This window comes from Carassius auratus, chromosome 46 (genome assembly GCF_003368295.1).
Source record: "Carassius auratus strain Wakin chromosome 46, ASM336829v1, whole genome shotgun sequence".
Classification (NCBI taxonomy): domain Eukaryota; kingdom Metazoa; phylum Chordata; class Actinopteri; order Cypriniformes; family Cyprinidae; genus Carassius; species Carassius auratus.
Genome location: NC_039288.1, coordinates 5,041,201 through 5,056,706, shown reverse-complemented (window position 1 = coordinate 5,056,706; position 15,506 = coordinate 5,041,201). Strand labels below are relative to the sequence as shown.

Sequence of the window (15,506 nt, the reverse complement as noted above, 5' to 3'; positions counted from 1 at the left end):
CATTTAATTAATTTATTTATTTTTAGAAAAACTGAGACCTGCTGTCTTCTACAGAGGACACAGCATAACATGAATAATATATATATATATATATATTAAATTAAACTAAATTAAATTAATTTTAATTAAATTTTTTATATATATATATATATATATATATATATATATATATATATATATATATATATATATATATATTTTTTTTTTTTTTTTTTTTTTATTATGCTCTGAAGTTAAAGTGATTACATGAACAAATACAAAATTCACAAAGCTTTTTTTCTGGTTCTCCGGAGGATATATATACTGTATATAAACTGATAATCCAAATAAAAATTCTTCAATGCACTTTGCTCATGAAGTAAAACTGCAAGTGTCGCACTGTACATTTATAGCTCTGAAATCTCACCTGTGTGTGGGCGTGGCCTCGTGAATGTCAATCACGCGCTGCGTCACGTATCAACGGCTCTCCTGAACGCTACGGACATATGCTGTGTGTGACCCCTAGAAAAAAAACATAGCATGCATAAACAAACACTACAGCTATCTGTCTGCATAGAAACTAAAATGACAAGGTCTTATCGAGAGCACTGACTGACTGTCATAGTGTATGTGACATTGCAGGTGTCATGGAGAATTCACGGGCATCATTGATGTTCAAAGTGGTCGCGGTGGCAGCGATCGGTCTCACCGCCACGTTCGTCATGCTCGTCCAAGATCCAGATACGCTTTTCGGAGGGGGATACCCAGAACTGTGGCGGAGAACCGGTCTAGCAGGAGCCCCTACGCGAGCGGCAGCCTGCATATTCGCGGGCGTGTTCCTCTTAGCGATGGGCTGGCTGTACAGACTGTTATTCGCTCCTCTGGAGCTGCTCCGCGGTGTGGATGAGGTGGGGTACATCGCGGAGGACGGGCGCTCTCGTGCCCAAGCTGCGAACGAAGTGCGGCGGCGACGGAAGACTGGAGAATTACCGCCCGTTTATCCAAACGGCTGGTACCGGGTTTTAGACTCTCACTTGCTGGAGAGAGGAGATGTGAAGAGTGTGACAGTGCTGGGTAAGTAACAACCGCCAAAAACAGTTAATAAAACTGCGCAGGTGAAGTAAAATCACGTCACTGGAAATGTCCCACAGTTTTATTTCGCATTTTTGCAGCGGTTGAAGTGTCATAGTATCCCTCGTTTATCAAATGATAACATAAAAATGATATAAAACACATTATAAATTCAGAACGCGTGGTAGAACATTATAAAACCACACGGGACGCTTAAATGTTTTTTTGACGTATCGAATGATGCGTCACAGAGCGCAATGAAACTGAGCGCGTCTCGAGACGCGTTTTTACAGGTCGAATCTTGTAAAGGGAACGAAAGTGTACTGTCTTCCTGTGTGAACTTCCCCTACATTGCGCCCTATCTACATTATTGGAACGCAGAACTAAATGCCTCCCCAGATTTATTAATGAATTAGAGACCGCCAGTGTTTCCCTTTGAGACTCGGCACGTTTTCAGCCGTGTGTCTGTGCTGCGCAGATGCAGATCTGAGACTTAAATAGCTCTCCATTGACTGTTTTGGAGCCAGATAGGTTTTAAGTTCCCTTCAAGAACACAAACAGTCGTTTACATCCCTGCATTTCTGGCTTGGGATCAATAATGCAGCTGTTTTGCCGCATATTTTACATCCCAGGTCTGTTACTGCAGAGCGTATTTGATTATACACATAATGATAAACTGTAGATCTGGCATGCACTGCACTTAGTGCATATATATATATATATATATATATATATATATATATATATATATATATATATATATATATAATTGACTTTTTTTTTGTCAATTGATTTATTCCATATACAGAATTTATACCAAAAGTAATTATGACAAAATTAAAGTAAGTGGTTGCTGTTAAAAGCATGAACTGGTTTGGGTTATTTCTTACAATGTTGTGTATGCTGCTGCACTATGGATCAGTTTCTGATGTAAAATCAGCAAAGTTACTGAAAACCTTCTTGAGAGATGCTCAAGGCTCTTATTGATTTCAAGCAAGGTTGCGCAAAGATGTGTCTGTGAAAAAATATAATCATTCTTCATCATTTTGCATCACTCTGACAGCCTATATCAGGGTTAAGCATTTGTGTACATGTAGCCCTGTCATTGCAAAGTCTTTGTCTTTTGTTACTGGCTTTTTGTTATGTTTAAGTGCCTGTTGCTTAGCCGAGTTGCTGTGGGATGCACTATCATGTTGCAAAGACCTTTGAGTTTTCGAGGTAAACCAAACAAAACACCTTTGTAGTTTTGTTTTTGGCATACAAAGAAACACTGTTGTGTTTTTGCATCTTGGATACTGTTGAACCTGTGATGCCCTTTTCTAACCCTTTTCACTTTTAGAAATGCTGGATCACTGTCACCACCAAAGATCTAAGATAATAGATACGGTAAATTCAATTATTACATTAAAGATTGGTTCAGCCTAAATTCGGTTAACTAATAGAATGCTTACTAGAAATCATTATGCGTTTACATTTTGTAGTTCTTAATCTAATCTTTATCTTAATCTATTATATATATATATATATATATATATATATATATATATATATATATATATATATATTTAAAGACTGTACTTGCAGATAATATTAAAAACATAAATGGCCACTTCAATGTACTTAAAAAGAGTTCCTATTAATTTCCATAGTATATAAAGAAAAAAAATACTAGGGAGGTCAATGGGGATCAGAAACTGTCTGGTTACCCACATTCTTTGAAATATTGTCTTTTGTGTCCAGCAGAAAAAGAAACTCATACGAGTTTGGAACAACTTGAGGTTGACTAAATGATTTTTGGGTGACCTATCCTACTTAGTTGGTCAAAAAGACTCTTAAACTAACCTATTTGCATTTAATTTCAATTTCAACTATAATTTATTTCCAAAGATTGCTTCCATATATTTTTTTTAAAGAAGGCTACTTACTGTAAGTGTACAAGATGACCTATGTTTGCCAAACGTTCAAGACATCTGCTTGGTTAGATGCCATCTAGACACTTCTCAAAGGGCACAGCATTTAATTGCATGCAGTTACTGCTACAGTGTATTGATGTGTGCTTTATAAAACCTTAGTTAAATGGGCTATCGGCTAGATGCCTCATAGGAATCATATCAGATTACAAACATGATACCTGCTATGCTTATGCAGCTTAAACACACTCCTCTATGTCTCTATTTATACATCATTTGAAAAGAACTTTATATGACCACTTCAATGCTATTGTTGTTCGTACTTGCTGTGCAGAATTAATGACTTTCATAGATACTATTAACATTCGCTATTGCCATAATGTATGTTGAATTCCACTGACGTTTTCTTTGTGAGATTTTGTCATTTGAGTCTAGTAGCTTTTTTTTCTTTTCAGGGGCACTGCACTGCAGGCAAATAAACCCCTCAGGTCAGCATTACAGAAAGAGAGTTTTTGGGTCCTGTAGCTGTGTAGACCCAATAAGAGAGAGAGAGAGAGAGAGAATGAGTGTGCAAATCAGGATTTATAGTCTTGCTACGCCTTTTCCTGCTTATATAACATAATAAGCTTAATTATTAACTGACATACTTGACTGTTTGTTTTTAAGTAATTATTAACTTTTCTATTTGGATAATGATATAGGGTGAGACGTAATATCAAAATAGTTAATAGCTAAAACAGTGTTTGGACACACACTACTCTTACCCCATATCTGCATATTAATTGAACGACTGTTATTTTCAATACACTACGTAAAACTGCACTGCTGGCAAGAGTACGTGATATAATATTAGATGTGGTAACTTTGGGAATTAGGGGCATAGGCAAGCAAGCCGGGGTCTTTTCTGAAAGGAAATGAATCCAGAATCACATTCATTGGTAGTTACCCAAATTATCCTGAGGGGTCCTCTGGTTCTTTTTGGGAAAGACCAGTGCTGCCCCCTTTAGGTTATCACAATTAATTGCAGCATACAAATTTTACAGTTATTTTATTGTTTAAGGAAAATACCAAATTGACATATATTTTTATTTTCCTCCAGGACAACAGGTGGCAGTGTTCCGTGGGCAGGATGGCAAGGCCTATGTGGTGGACGCTTACTGCCCCCACTTAGGCGCCAATCTGGCTGTGGGTGGGCGAGTCGTAGGGGGATGCATTGAATGCCCTTTCCATGGATGGCAGTTCCGTGGGACTGATGGGAAATGTGTCAGGATTCCATATGCAGATAAAGGTGAGAGATCAGAGAAGAAATTGAGACATTTTCCTTCTAACAATATGTATTTTTCGATGTATTTATTGTATACAGCTTATATATAAGTTGCTTATGTATACGTGTATAAGTGCACGTGATATGTATAAAATATATAGCGTACTCAATAGACATACACTACAGTTTGAAATTTAGTGACGGTAAGATTTTAAGCTAATTAATTATTTTTAAAGAGTACATTCATTTTGAATAAACATGTGTTAAAAATACTGAAAAAAACTTGCAATTTTGAAATAACATTTCCATTTTAATATATTTTAAAATGTAATTAATTTCTATATGTTTTTAGTGCCTGAGTTTGCGAAGGTGCGGTGTTGGCCCAGCTGTGAGATCAACGGGCAGGTTCTGGTGTGGTTTCACTGTGACGGGCTGGAGCCCAGCTGGAGAGTCCCAGAACAGAGCGAAATCACCCGCGGGGAATGGGTGTACCGCGGCCGTACCGAACATTTCATCAATGCACACATTGAGGTCAGACGGCATATATGTAATTCAGCTTTTATGTGAGCAATATATTTTATATATATATATGAGTGGATATGATGTTTGTATCTAGCAGTCTTGATTAATTCACACTCTCGGCTCTGTCTTTTCTCAGGAGATTCCAGAGAACGCAGCGGACATCGCACACTTGGCTCATTTGCACACTCCAGGTATCGTCAGTGGAGTTGATCTACGCTACACGAACAGCAAGACCTGGGAGTTTATACGGCACGACTGGAAGGTTTGAGTCCTCACAGAGACATTCATCCCAAGGAGAAATAACAACAGCAGTCTAACTTTAATCTCAGTGACATATTAGTATAAATTAGATTATATTTTTATATTTTCATTATTCATTTTAGTTCAAATTTGAGCAATTTTGTTATAGTTATCTTCTTTTTGTTAAATCATAATTACCATAATTGACTACTTTTATTATACTCTGGATAGTTCATACTCACAGACACATGGACAATTATTATTTCTATGGAAACATTAATTTCAATACAGAAATCTAAATAAGCCTTCATGACATGTCTTCTTGACAAAAAAATTCTAAAATGAGAAATGTTGCATTGGCAACCAGCTGAGTCAACAGATTTTATGTTTTTATGTCACAGAAAACTAGTATACATGGTAGAATTAAAATGGACAACACTATCATAAACCCATAAAAATATAGCAGTATCTACTGTAAAAACATATCACTTCCTTATGAGATGTGTGCTGAATTTGTACTTGGTTACAGGAGCTTTATAACTTTTGTTGCATTGTAGTTATGTAATTCCATGTATATTGTTCTACAAGATTTATTTGATCAACAACTGTCTAAATTTACTTTAAACACTTGTCAATGCACATTTAAGGAAAAAAAAATGAATATTTAAATTACTTTTGTCATGACTTGTTTACCTTTTGCATGTGAAATAAGCATGTCTGTGTGATCTTAATTGTTATTTTTCCAGGTGGAGTGGAAGCCTGAGCCCGAGCCGGACAAGCACTGCTCGCAGATGTTGGTGAAACACGCTCTCACCGTGTTCGGACGCCACTGGCCTCTTCTTGATTTGGACGTTGTGGCCAGACAGGTAATGACTGTTTCATCAGCTAGAGGGCGCGTGTGAGCCGTGCAGACTGAGAGAAACGCCTGGAGACTGACTGTGATTAGCAGAATGGAAATCAAGTCATGACTGATCTCTTGAACACAACAGCGGTGTCTTGATCTCTGGGATCTGTAGGTTGTTCGCTGTATTTCAAGCAGTTAGTCGAGTGCATACAGAGCATGCTTTTATGTCAATTAAATGTGTGTGTGTGTGTGTGAGTGAGTGTGGATGTGTCAGATTTAAAAGTGAGATGCTTTTCTTGTATGGTGAAGTATGACTGCAGTTTCAAATATTATGGGTAATTTATTTATATTCTGTGCTACAAAAAATATTTAGCTTTTCACATTTTTTTTTTTTAATTCATAAAAAAATGGCAACACTTTAAAATAAGGTCCAATAGTTTTTATTTTTATTTTAAATGTACTCCCATATCTAATATATAATCAAAATGTATTTATGAATTTATTATTTATTTAATTTATGTTTTTACTGGTTAATTTATAAATATTGTTTGCTTATATTATATGAACTAATGGTCATTTATATGACCTGAAATATTAAAAAATGCATTTTTAATATATTTAAAATGGATAATTAAATAAATGTATTTTTAGTATATGTAAAAATTCACATTTTTATTCTTATTGTTTATTTGGTGCAGCCAGTTTTTTTTTTTTTTTCACGTCTTTGTAGCTGTTCAAATCTCAATGTCATCATTTCCCCTCATGGTCAGTTGTGCAACATTTGTGTGTGTGTGTGTGTGTGTGTGTGTGTGGGTGAACTGCCTTGTCGCCATAGAGACAGCGAATGATCCTGACAGTATGTGTGAAAACAGTTATAATTCACGGCCGTGCTTGGATCTTCACTTGAAGTTGATGTATGTTTGAGAGTGGAAAGTGCTGTTGGCATGAGAGACAGAATCTGAATTAGGAAAGATTTTGTTACAGTTTATGTGAAATAATCTATTTTATTTGGTCTCAAACATCAGCATAAATTACATGATTTTACTCCCTGGTGATATGAACTATATATTGCATGTTTGTAGGTGGGTCCAGGTGTGGTTTTCCTGCTTTTTGAACACAGTTTTCTGGGTCGGGGTGTGATCATGCACTGCGTTACCCCAGTCGAGCCATTACTACAGTGTGTATCACACACCATCTTCTACCAGAGCACCATCCCTCCCCTGGTACCCAAATTCATTCTTCGGGCAGAGTGCATTCAGGTAATGCATAAGTGAGTGTATAGTGTTTGTGTGTGTGTAGTTAATATCAATGTTTATTTAAATGAAGCTGTTACAATAACCATACCAAAGGATGCTTATGGGATCTTAACTTATGGTTTTGCCGTTACAGTTTGAACGAGATGTGATGATCTGGAATAACAAGACGTACATCTCCAAACCTATGCTTGTGAAAGAAGACTCAGCCATTCAGAAACACAGACGCTGGTTCAGTCAGTTCTACAGCGAGAACAGTCCGCGACTGCGATACCAGCACGACACTCTGGACTTCTGAACATCAACTATGCTTCAGCCCATATGGGTTGCTTAAAGACCAATACCAATATTTTTTTAACCAAATCTGATATTTTGTTGGCATTTCAAAAAAAAAAGAAAATCATTATGCAAAAATTATAATTATGCATAATAAACACAATGCATTTCTTGAGTAGTTCTCTCTTTCAACAAACAACGTGCAAAGACAATAAAGCAAATGCAAAATAAAAGTGCACCTGCATTTGAATTTTACAAGTCAAAATCTGGATATTATTAAGTAGGTGACATGTTTTCTGTTCTGTCTTAAGAACGTTCTGTCCTTGTTGAAGTGCTTCCGACAATCATCTGTCTGTAAATAACATTTACAATTGTACCTTTCTATCTATGCACTGCTGAACTGATTGCAGAATTACACACTACAGCTCCTGCAGTCTGGCTTCACTGCTGTAATTGGGATTGGACTGTCTGAGAGTCTTCTAAGCTTCAGCAAGCAGTAAGCTAAAGCCCAATATTGCCATTGTTCTTGCAGAAGCTCCAGTTCTTGTACACAGACCTGTTCGGTAGCACACTAGGAAAAAGGACACAAAGTTCCCATCTCCTAGATGTACCCTGAATAATGCGAGCATGTAGTTCTACCCTCAGACAGATATAACTGTTCCATCTTTGGCACATAACTCATCCCACACTGTTTGTGCTAGTTACAGGATACCTAAAAAAAGAGGTATACATTAACTTTCATATGAAATTAAAGTTAGGATGTTTGTCTGGTGAATGATAAATGGGCAAAAAAAAAAAAAAAAAATCATCCCACAGACTTACAATAAGGGCTTTCTTGACTTGAGGCAGCATAGCATAGTGTTTTTTATTTATTTATCTATTTTATATTTTAATTTGTTTAAAATGTTTTTCTAAAATTAAAGTTATGCTTAATATATATATATATATATATATATATATATATATATATATATATATATATATATATATATATATATATATATATATATATATATACAGTATATAAACACATTTTTATTTCATATCATTTTAATAATTTTTATTTTATTCCCAGAGCATAGGGGTTGTTTTTTTTATCTATTTCTATTTAGTTTTTTTAGTTTTCTAAAATTAAAGTTATATTAATAGTGTTAGACACACAAATACAGTTAACACACACACACACACATATATATATATATTCTTTTTTTTATACAATATATATTTATATGTTCTAATGTTATTCATATACATACATTTATTATATTTTTCATTTTATATCTTATTCTAAGGATTCATTTTGAAGGATATACAAGTATATATATTTACATTTTATATCTTATTCAAAATATTTGTGAGGATTTGTTGATTTAATTAGTATCAAGCTTAGATTTGTGCACTGTGACAGCTTGACTGAAAGCCCTTCTTCAGGTTTCAGGCTCCACCCTAATTCATTGTTTATCCTCCACGCTTGTTAATAAAGGTGCCTGCCATTATCCAATAGACCAAAACACACTGTGGAAATTAGTGTCCACCAAATAGCTGCCAAGTAGTTAGTACAATTACTGGACATGTTGCTATCAATTACAATCAGTGATGGTTATCTGCTCAAAAGCGCCACTGCGGCAGTGCAGCGCTGTTCCAGAGCAGTTCATCGGTTTCCATCCACTGTCTGTCTCATAACGCTAAGTGGCATTAATGAATATGTTTGACCATGCTGACAGGATGTGTCTATGGCATACACCATATGTCAGGTCTTGCCCGGTTAATACATCCTGATTGTCATGTAGTGAGATAGAGCGATCATCGTGCTGGGTACATATGCTGGTATGCAGATGTTTCGCCCTCATTAATTAAGCCTTCTGAACAGCTCATCTCCTGTCGCGCCTGCAGTGTCTTGTGTGTTTTATGTTTCTGTGTTCGAGGAGCATGCAATGGATGTACAGACTGTTCCACTGCAGAGTGTTTCTGTGCTAGCTGGTGCAAAAGAAGGGGAGGAAAATTATGACAGACACTGTGACAGCCTCTAGGCGCTCTGAATGAGATAATCTATGATTGTATAATAATTATTTTAGACATTTGGGTTTTATTGAGTCACAATAGTTGCGCAGCAAATTATTTTCTGCCATATAATGTCAAAATATATTATAAAAAAAGATATATTTTTTATATATATATATATATATATATATATATATACACACACACACACACACACACACAGTTTATTGCATTGTCAATGCCTTTTGGTTTGTATTAGCCTGCATGGCCAAGTGAAAAAATGCATTTGAAGTTCTTGAATGTGAATGAATAAAATGTGTATTGTATTATAAAATAATCTTCTTCTCTTCTTCTTCTCCACCCACACTAAGAAGCGTATTAGGTGACGAGAGCACTCCAGCGACTGCAGTCAAGGGCCAAATCTTAAAAATAAAATAATTTTACAATTATAAAATAATAATAATAATAATAATTGAAACTCTCAATTAGTTTTTTTTTTTTTTTTACAATGTAATTGCAACTGCTACAGCATTTACGACAATAAAATGTAAATTAGCCATATGTGTTTCAGGAGAACTGATTATGCACTTAATTATTTATAATTGCATTAAGAAGATAGGTTATATTGTTAGATTTTACTAATTTTAAATAAACTTGTTTGGGTCTCAGATCTGCCTTTGACTTGAGTGCAGCTTCTGACTTTGAGACTGCTGATCAGTCAATTATCAAAGCTGAACTCACCTAAAATCTGCTTTAATATCACCTTTATATGTAATGACTCATGTCCAAGTACTGGCAGATGGTCCTCATGGGGATTCTGAATGAATGACAAAATGATTGAGTTACCTCTAAATAACCTTCATAATAAAGCAAAAGATAAAATGAAAAATTTTGACTCGGGAACTAAAGAGTGGTGAAGCTCCAGTGATGCTGAACACAGGTGCAATAGTGGTGTAACTTCTTCAGATTTCATCTTCTTTTATTGAAAATTTTAATGAACAGATTCCACAGGGAATTCCATGCACAGAGTCAGAACCAATCCTGACAGATGGAATGATCAGCATGAAATATAGAAAAACGAGCCAGGAACCTGTTAGCTCGAGACCACCATGTGTGGATAGTATGGCCAGCCTGAGCTCCAATTCCAATGATTGCCCAGTTTGCAATGAATCGTACAGCTCTATGGGCAAGCAGAGCATGGCATTCCTGAACTGTGACCATAAAGAGTGCCAACTCTGTTTGATCATCATGCTGAGACTCCAGCCATGTCAAATGCCTCCTATGTCACCAGAAAACCCCTTTTTTTCCCTCTGGGAGATCCATAGAGATAGCTTTTATAGTTCTCACCTGAGATTGTGCGGCTGTTTTGGACTCTCTTGCAAGCTTGTGCAAATTGACAAAGATTCAGCAATGCTAGATTATGCAATTTAACATAGATGCCTCATTTTTGTTTTCCTGGCCATTCTTTTGCAAACTAGCCACAGGCCGAGAATTCCAACGGTGAACTAATTTATTGAACTGGACAACAGATGCTACAAATTGTTTTTTTTTTTTTTTTTTTAAAGAAATGTGAGCGATGCTTGCCCATGCAAAATCTGCTGCCAAAATGCCAGGGTGTTGTTATGTGGTTGCTAAGCTAAGCCCTGCTTTTGATGTTTATAACTGAAAACTAAAGAAAATCCGTAATCAGAATATTGCAGTCTAGTTCTGTAGGCTACACTATCATGGGGAAGCCTGCTGAACTGACAGTTGTCCAAAAGAAAACCATTGACATCTTGCACAAGGAGAGCAAGACACAAAAGGTCATTGCAAAAGAGGCTGGCTGTTCAAAGAGCTCTGTGTCCAAGCACATTAATAGAGAGGTGAAGGGAAGGAAAAGATGTGGTAGAAAAAAGTATACAAGCAATAGGGATAACCGCACCCTGGAGAGAATTGTGATACAAAACCCATTTAAAAATGTGGGGGAGATTCACAAAGAGTGGACTGCAGCTGGAGTCAGTGCTTCAAGAACCACTACGCACAGACGTATGCAAGACATGGGTTTCAGCTGTTTCATTCCTTGTGTCAAGCCACTCTTGAACAACAGACAGTGTCAGAAGCGTCTGGGCTAAAGACAAAAAGCACTGGACTGCTGCTGAGTGTTCCAAAGTTATGATCTCTGATGAAAGTAAATTTAGCATTTCCTTTGGAAGTCAGGTTCCCAGAGTCTAGAGTAAGCGAGGAGAGGCACACAATCCACGTTGCTTGAGGTCCAGTGTAAAGTTTCTACAGTCAGTCATGGTTTGCATTGCCATGTCATCTGCTAGTGTTGGTCCACTGTGTTTTCTGAGGTCCAAGTTCAACACAGCCGTATACCAGGAAGTTTTAGAGCACTTCATGTTTCCTGCTGGTGATCAACTTTATGGAGATCCAGATTTCATTTTCCAACAGGACTTAGCACCTGCACACAGTGCCAAAGTTACCAGTACCTGGTTTAAGGACCATGGTATCCCTGTTCTTAATTGACCAGCAAACTCGCCTGACCTTAACCTCATAGAAAATCGTGAAGAGGAAGATGCGATATGCCAGACCCAACAATGCAGAAGATATGAAAGCCACTATCAGAGCAACCTGGGCTCTCCAAACACCTGAGCAGTGCCACAGACTGATCGACTCAATGCCACGCCGCATTGCTGCAGTAATTCAGGCAAAAGGAGAGCTAACTAAGTATTGAGTGCTGTACATACTCATACTTTTCATTTTTATACTTTTTAGTTGGCAAGGATTCTAAAAATCCTTTCTTTGTATTGGTCTTAAGTTTTATATATATATGTGTGTGTGTGTGTGTGTGTATAATACACAATGTATTCAGAGTAAATTAAATATATAAATATACTGTCATTTATTACTGTGCACAACCTTGAAACACCATTCAATGTTCCCTGTTCGCTGTCACCAAAAATTAGAACACACATGCATAAAGAAAACGGTTTAAAAATAATAAAACATTTCAAATACACTGACGGAGCCACATATTTCATTCTCTAGATCCTGACAGAAGTCTTTTGATATGGATTAACATGGTCAAAAATAGAGCAGCTATACTGTGCCTCAGTGTACGAACAGGCAGTCCTCTTTTTCGTTTTAAATAGCATGTTTTTGGTGTAACATTTGGCTGGTCAAAAGTTATACTCTTGGTCTGTGTCCTAGTTTCCTAAAGAAGAGATTGGACTTCATTTATAACCATAGCAACCCTCTGAGGTTGGTGCAATGCCACAGCACTTCTGTGTGCATATTTTATCCAAAAATTTAGTTGTCTTGTATTTTATTATTTTACCCAATCTGGCCTAAAAACGCACAGTTTTCCATCTTCTCATGCTTTGTATTGATGTATAATATTTAAGTAATAGACACATTCTTGCATTTAGGCTTTACATACTAAGTCACTATTTATGGCAATAGAAAAAGAACAGAGATGGAAGGATCAGTAATCAATTATAGATTGACATACCGCATACACGAGAAACATATCAGGTCTGCACGGTCTTCCGTTGGCATCTAGGACAAGCCAGAACAGCAGTGAAACGTTTCTTCTTAGCCCATTACCAGCCTGAAAACACACAAAAGGATGATATAATAAATAATTCTGAGTTTTTGAAGCAACATACTTTGAAAAATGCAATACTGTCATTATTAACTTTATCGGACACCTATAGTATATCTATATATATATATTTATAAAAAAGTAATTTATGAAGGATAGATGTATCCCAGCGTATATTAAAGCATAGCACAGTTTATTAACACTTAAACACATTATTTTTCTGATAACATAATTAGGATCTTAAAAAATCCTCTGGACATTAAGCATTGCCTTATCTTTTCCTTTTTCTGCTTCCATTGCCACACACACACACACATATTAGAGATGTGTCATCTCCTAATTAATCCGGACTATTCTTTGGTAAACTGTCTGTCTCTATGAGCGTGTTGGCAGGAGCATCATTATATAACGGCTGCAGTGCAGGCTGGCCCAGCTTTATTGATGTGCAGAGATGTGGGAGTGGGGCGGGGGGGAGCTGAACACGACCGAGGCCGGTAAGAACCTTGTCGCTTGGTCAGCCTTTTTTTGTAGCTCCCAGCAAGTGAGAGTCATCCGAGTATTACAACACCTCAGACAGCGAGGTAGCATGCGTCACTGCCATCATGGCATGTGATACATTATTTAAAGTAGAAGGCATAACTAGATCAATTGTGACCTAATTTACAAATCCCCTCTTCATTTCAGACTGTGACAATCCCATGTAAAGGGGTTATTTCCCACGGATAATGAAATATTAATAGGGTTTCGATTGCAGGTTCTCTAACCTAAGGAAATTCAATCAAATCAAAAAGACAAAATCACAACACAAAGCGAGGCAAAATGAGTATATACAAGAAAACCTGCATATTAATTTACCAACATTAACCATTCAAGGGGTTCACATGTTTTGTGTTGCACACTACTGTCACTTCGTCTCATTAACACCCCTTGTTGCCAGCGCGTACAAAATGCCTGCATGTGAATACTTTGAAACTTCACACTTCAGGAGAGAGGCTTGTTTCCTTGGTAACCATTTTTCCCCTTTTGTCCTTATGTGCCTACAAGTGCATAATGCTGCTCAGCACAAGCACCTGCATAGAGAGCGCTACACTTTTCCCCCCACAAGCCAGCAGTACACTTTTTTTTTTCAAAACACCGCTCTTGTCTGGATCTTTGACATGCACTAGGGCACTCATCTTTGAAAATAAAGCAAAAATGAAGGGTTTGCACAGCTGCCATTTGAAAACACACAGCACTTAAAGCTGATGTTCAGAGAAGCGGGAAGACCTCTCAGACCTGCCACTTTAAGTAATTACTTTTAAATTCTAGGTTCGAGAAATGGAACAAGTGATTTCATGATTGAAAATGTTGAAATATAGATGGTGTGCTTACATAATTGAACATCAGTCCTTAAAATACGACTTTGAGCATTGGTGGTAACATTTAGCCATCTTAAGTCTTTTTGGGTGGGAGGCTATGCTAGAAGAAGGTGGGCTAAAAATAAAGGTTTCAAACTGAGACTAAAAGGTTTTTTTTTTTTACAGTCAAGGTGAACATTATACAACCATCTATGTGTTGGTGCTTTAAAGAAACCAATACAGTCATCAAAATACAGCTTGACAAGAAGTTTCTTTGCAGTACCTTGAAAAACCTAGCAATACACTTTTTCTGTTTATCTATTTTTTTTTCATAAACACTGTTCACACCAACAGTATAAGGGAAAATCTCAAATTGACCTTGACTTATCTCTTCACACGTTTTATTTAACCCTTTTAATCCGACAGTTTCTAGTTGAGCACATGCATTTTACTTTTTGGATGGAACAAAGAAAAAGGAAAAGAAAAATGAAATTATGTGTTTTATTTTAGGGTCACAATTGGTATCAATATTGCTCAGTTGCAAAATTATCCCTCATAGAAAGTTGCATTATATAATCTAATAATAACACAATAAAAATATTTTTTTTCCTCATTTAATGTAACAGTACTTTGAGATGTACAGTTTTATAATATTAATAAATCAGTTACTTATTCAAAAGGGCCTTTAACAGATTTGAACAATGACATGTTTAGCTACATTGGGAACTTTTTTACCATGTTTTGTGCAATTTTATTACATTAATAATAGACCCTTCCAAAAAAGAAATATATATATATATATATATATATATATATATATATATATATATATATATATATATATATATATATATATATATATATATATATATATATATAATAGCTGGATTTGTATTATTCATGTTTGGCCTTTATTTTAAACAACTCTGTTGATGTTAAAAATGTTCACATGAAATCAACCCTTTTATTTACAGTTGCTGTACTCTTATAAGACCCATTAAAATCGAAAGAAAATGGTCAAGAAGATATAAGTGGGATTCAATGCGTTAGAAACTCTGGAATGTGTCAAAAAGGGTCGACACCACACTGTCAAAACCATGGTTTTTTTACTCGTTTATGCTTAATTCGGTACAAAAACAATTCTAGCCTTTCCAATTTCACGCTTGGATTGTCTGTGATATCTGAGCGTTTCAATTCTTGCGGGACGCCAACGCGAAAAACTGGAG

At 36.2% G+C, this 15,506-nt stretch overlaps 1 protein-coding gene across 2 annotated transcripts; it reads left to right on the top strand.

Moving 5' to 3' along the window:
• The first annotated feature begins 485 nt into the window (after positions 1-485).
• LOC113063929 (cholesterol 7-desaturase) lies at positions 486-8,215 on the top strand. Of its 2 annotated transcripts, none has more exons than XM_026234388.1 (7): positions 486-1,053; positions 4,060-4,248; positions 4,577-4,755; positions 4,883-5,008; positions 5,733-5,852; positions 6,913-7,100; positions 7,220-8,215. In XM_026234388.1, the coding sequence occupies exons 1-7, from the start codon at positions 627-629 to the stop codon at positions 7,233-7,235; spliced, it is 1,245 nt and encodes a 414-aa protein (XP_026090173.1). In that variant the 5' UTR covers positions 486-626; the 3' UTR covers positions 7,236-8,215. The 2 variants fall into 2 exon arrangements, with proteins under 2 accessions (XP_026090173.1, XP_026090172.1); XM_026234387.1 differs by having other exon boundaries at positions 489-1,053; positions 6,913-7,089; positions 7,220-7,467.
• The last annotated feature ends 7,291 nt before the right edge of the window (positions 8,216-15,506 follow it).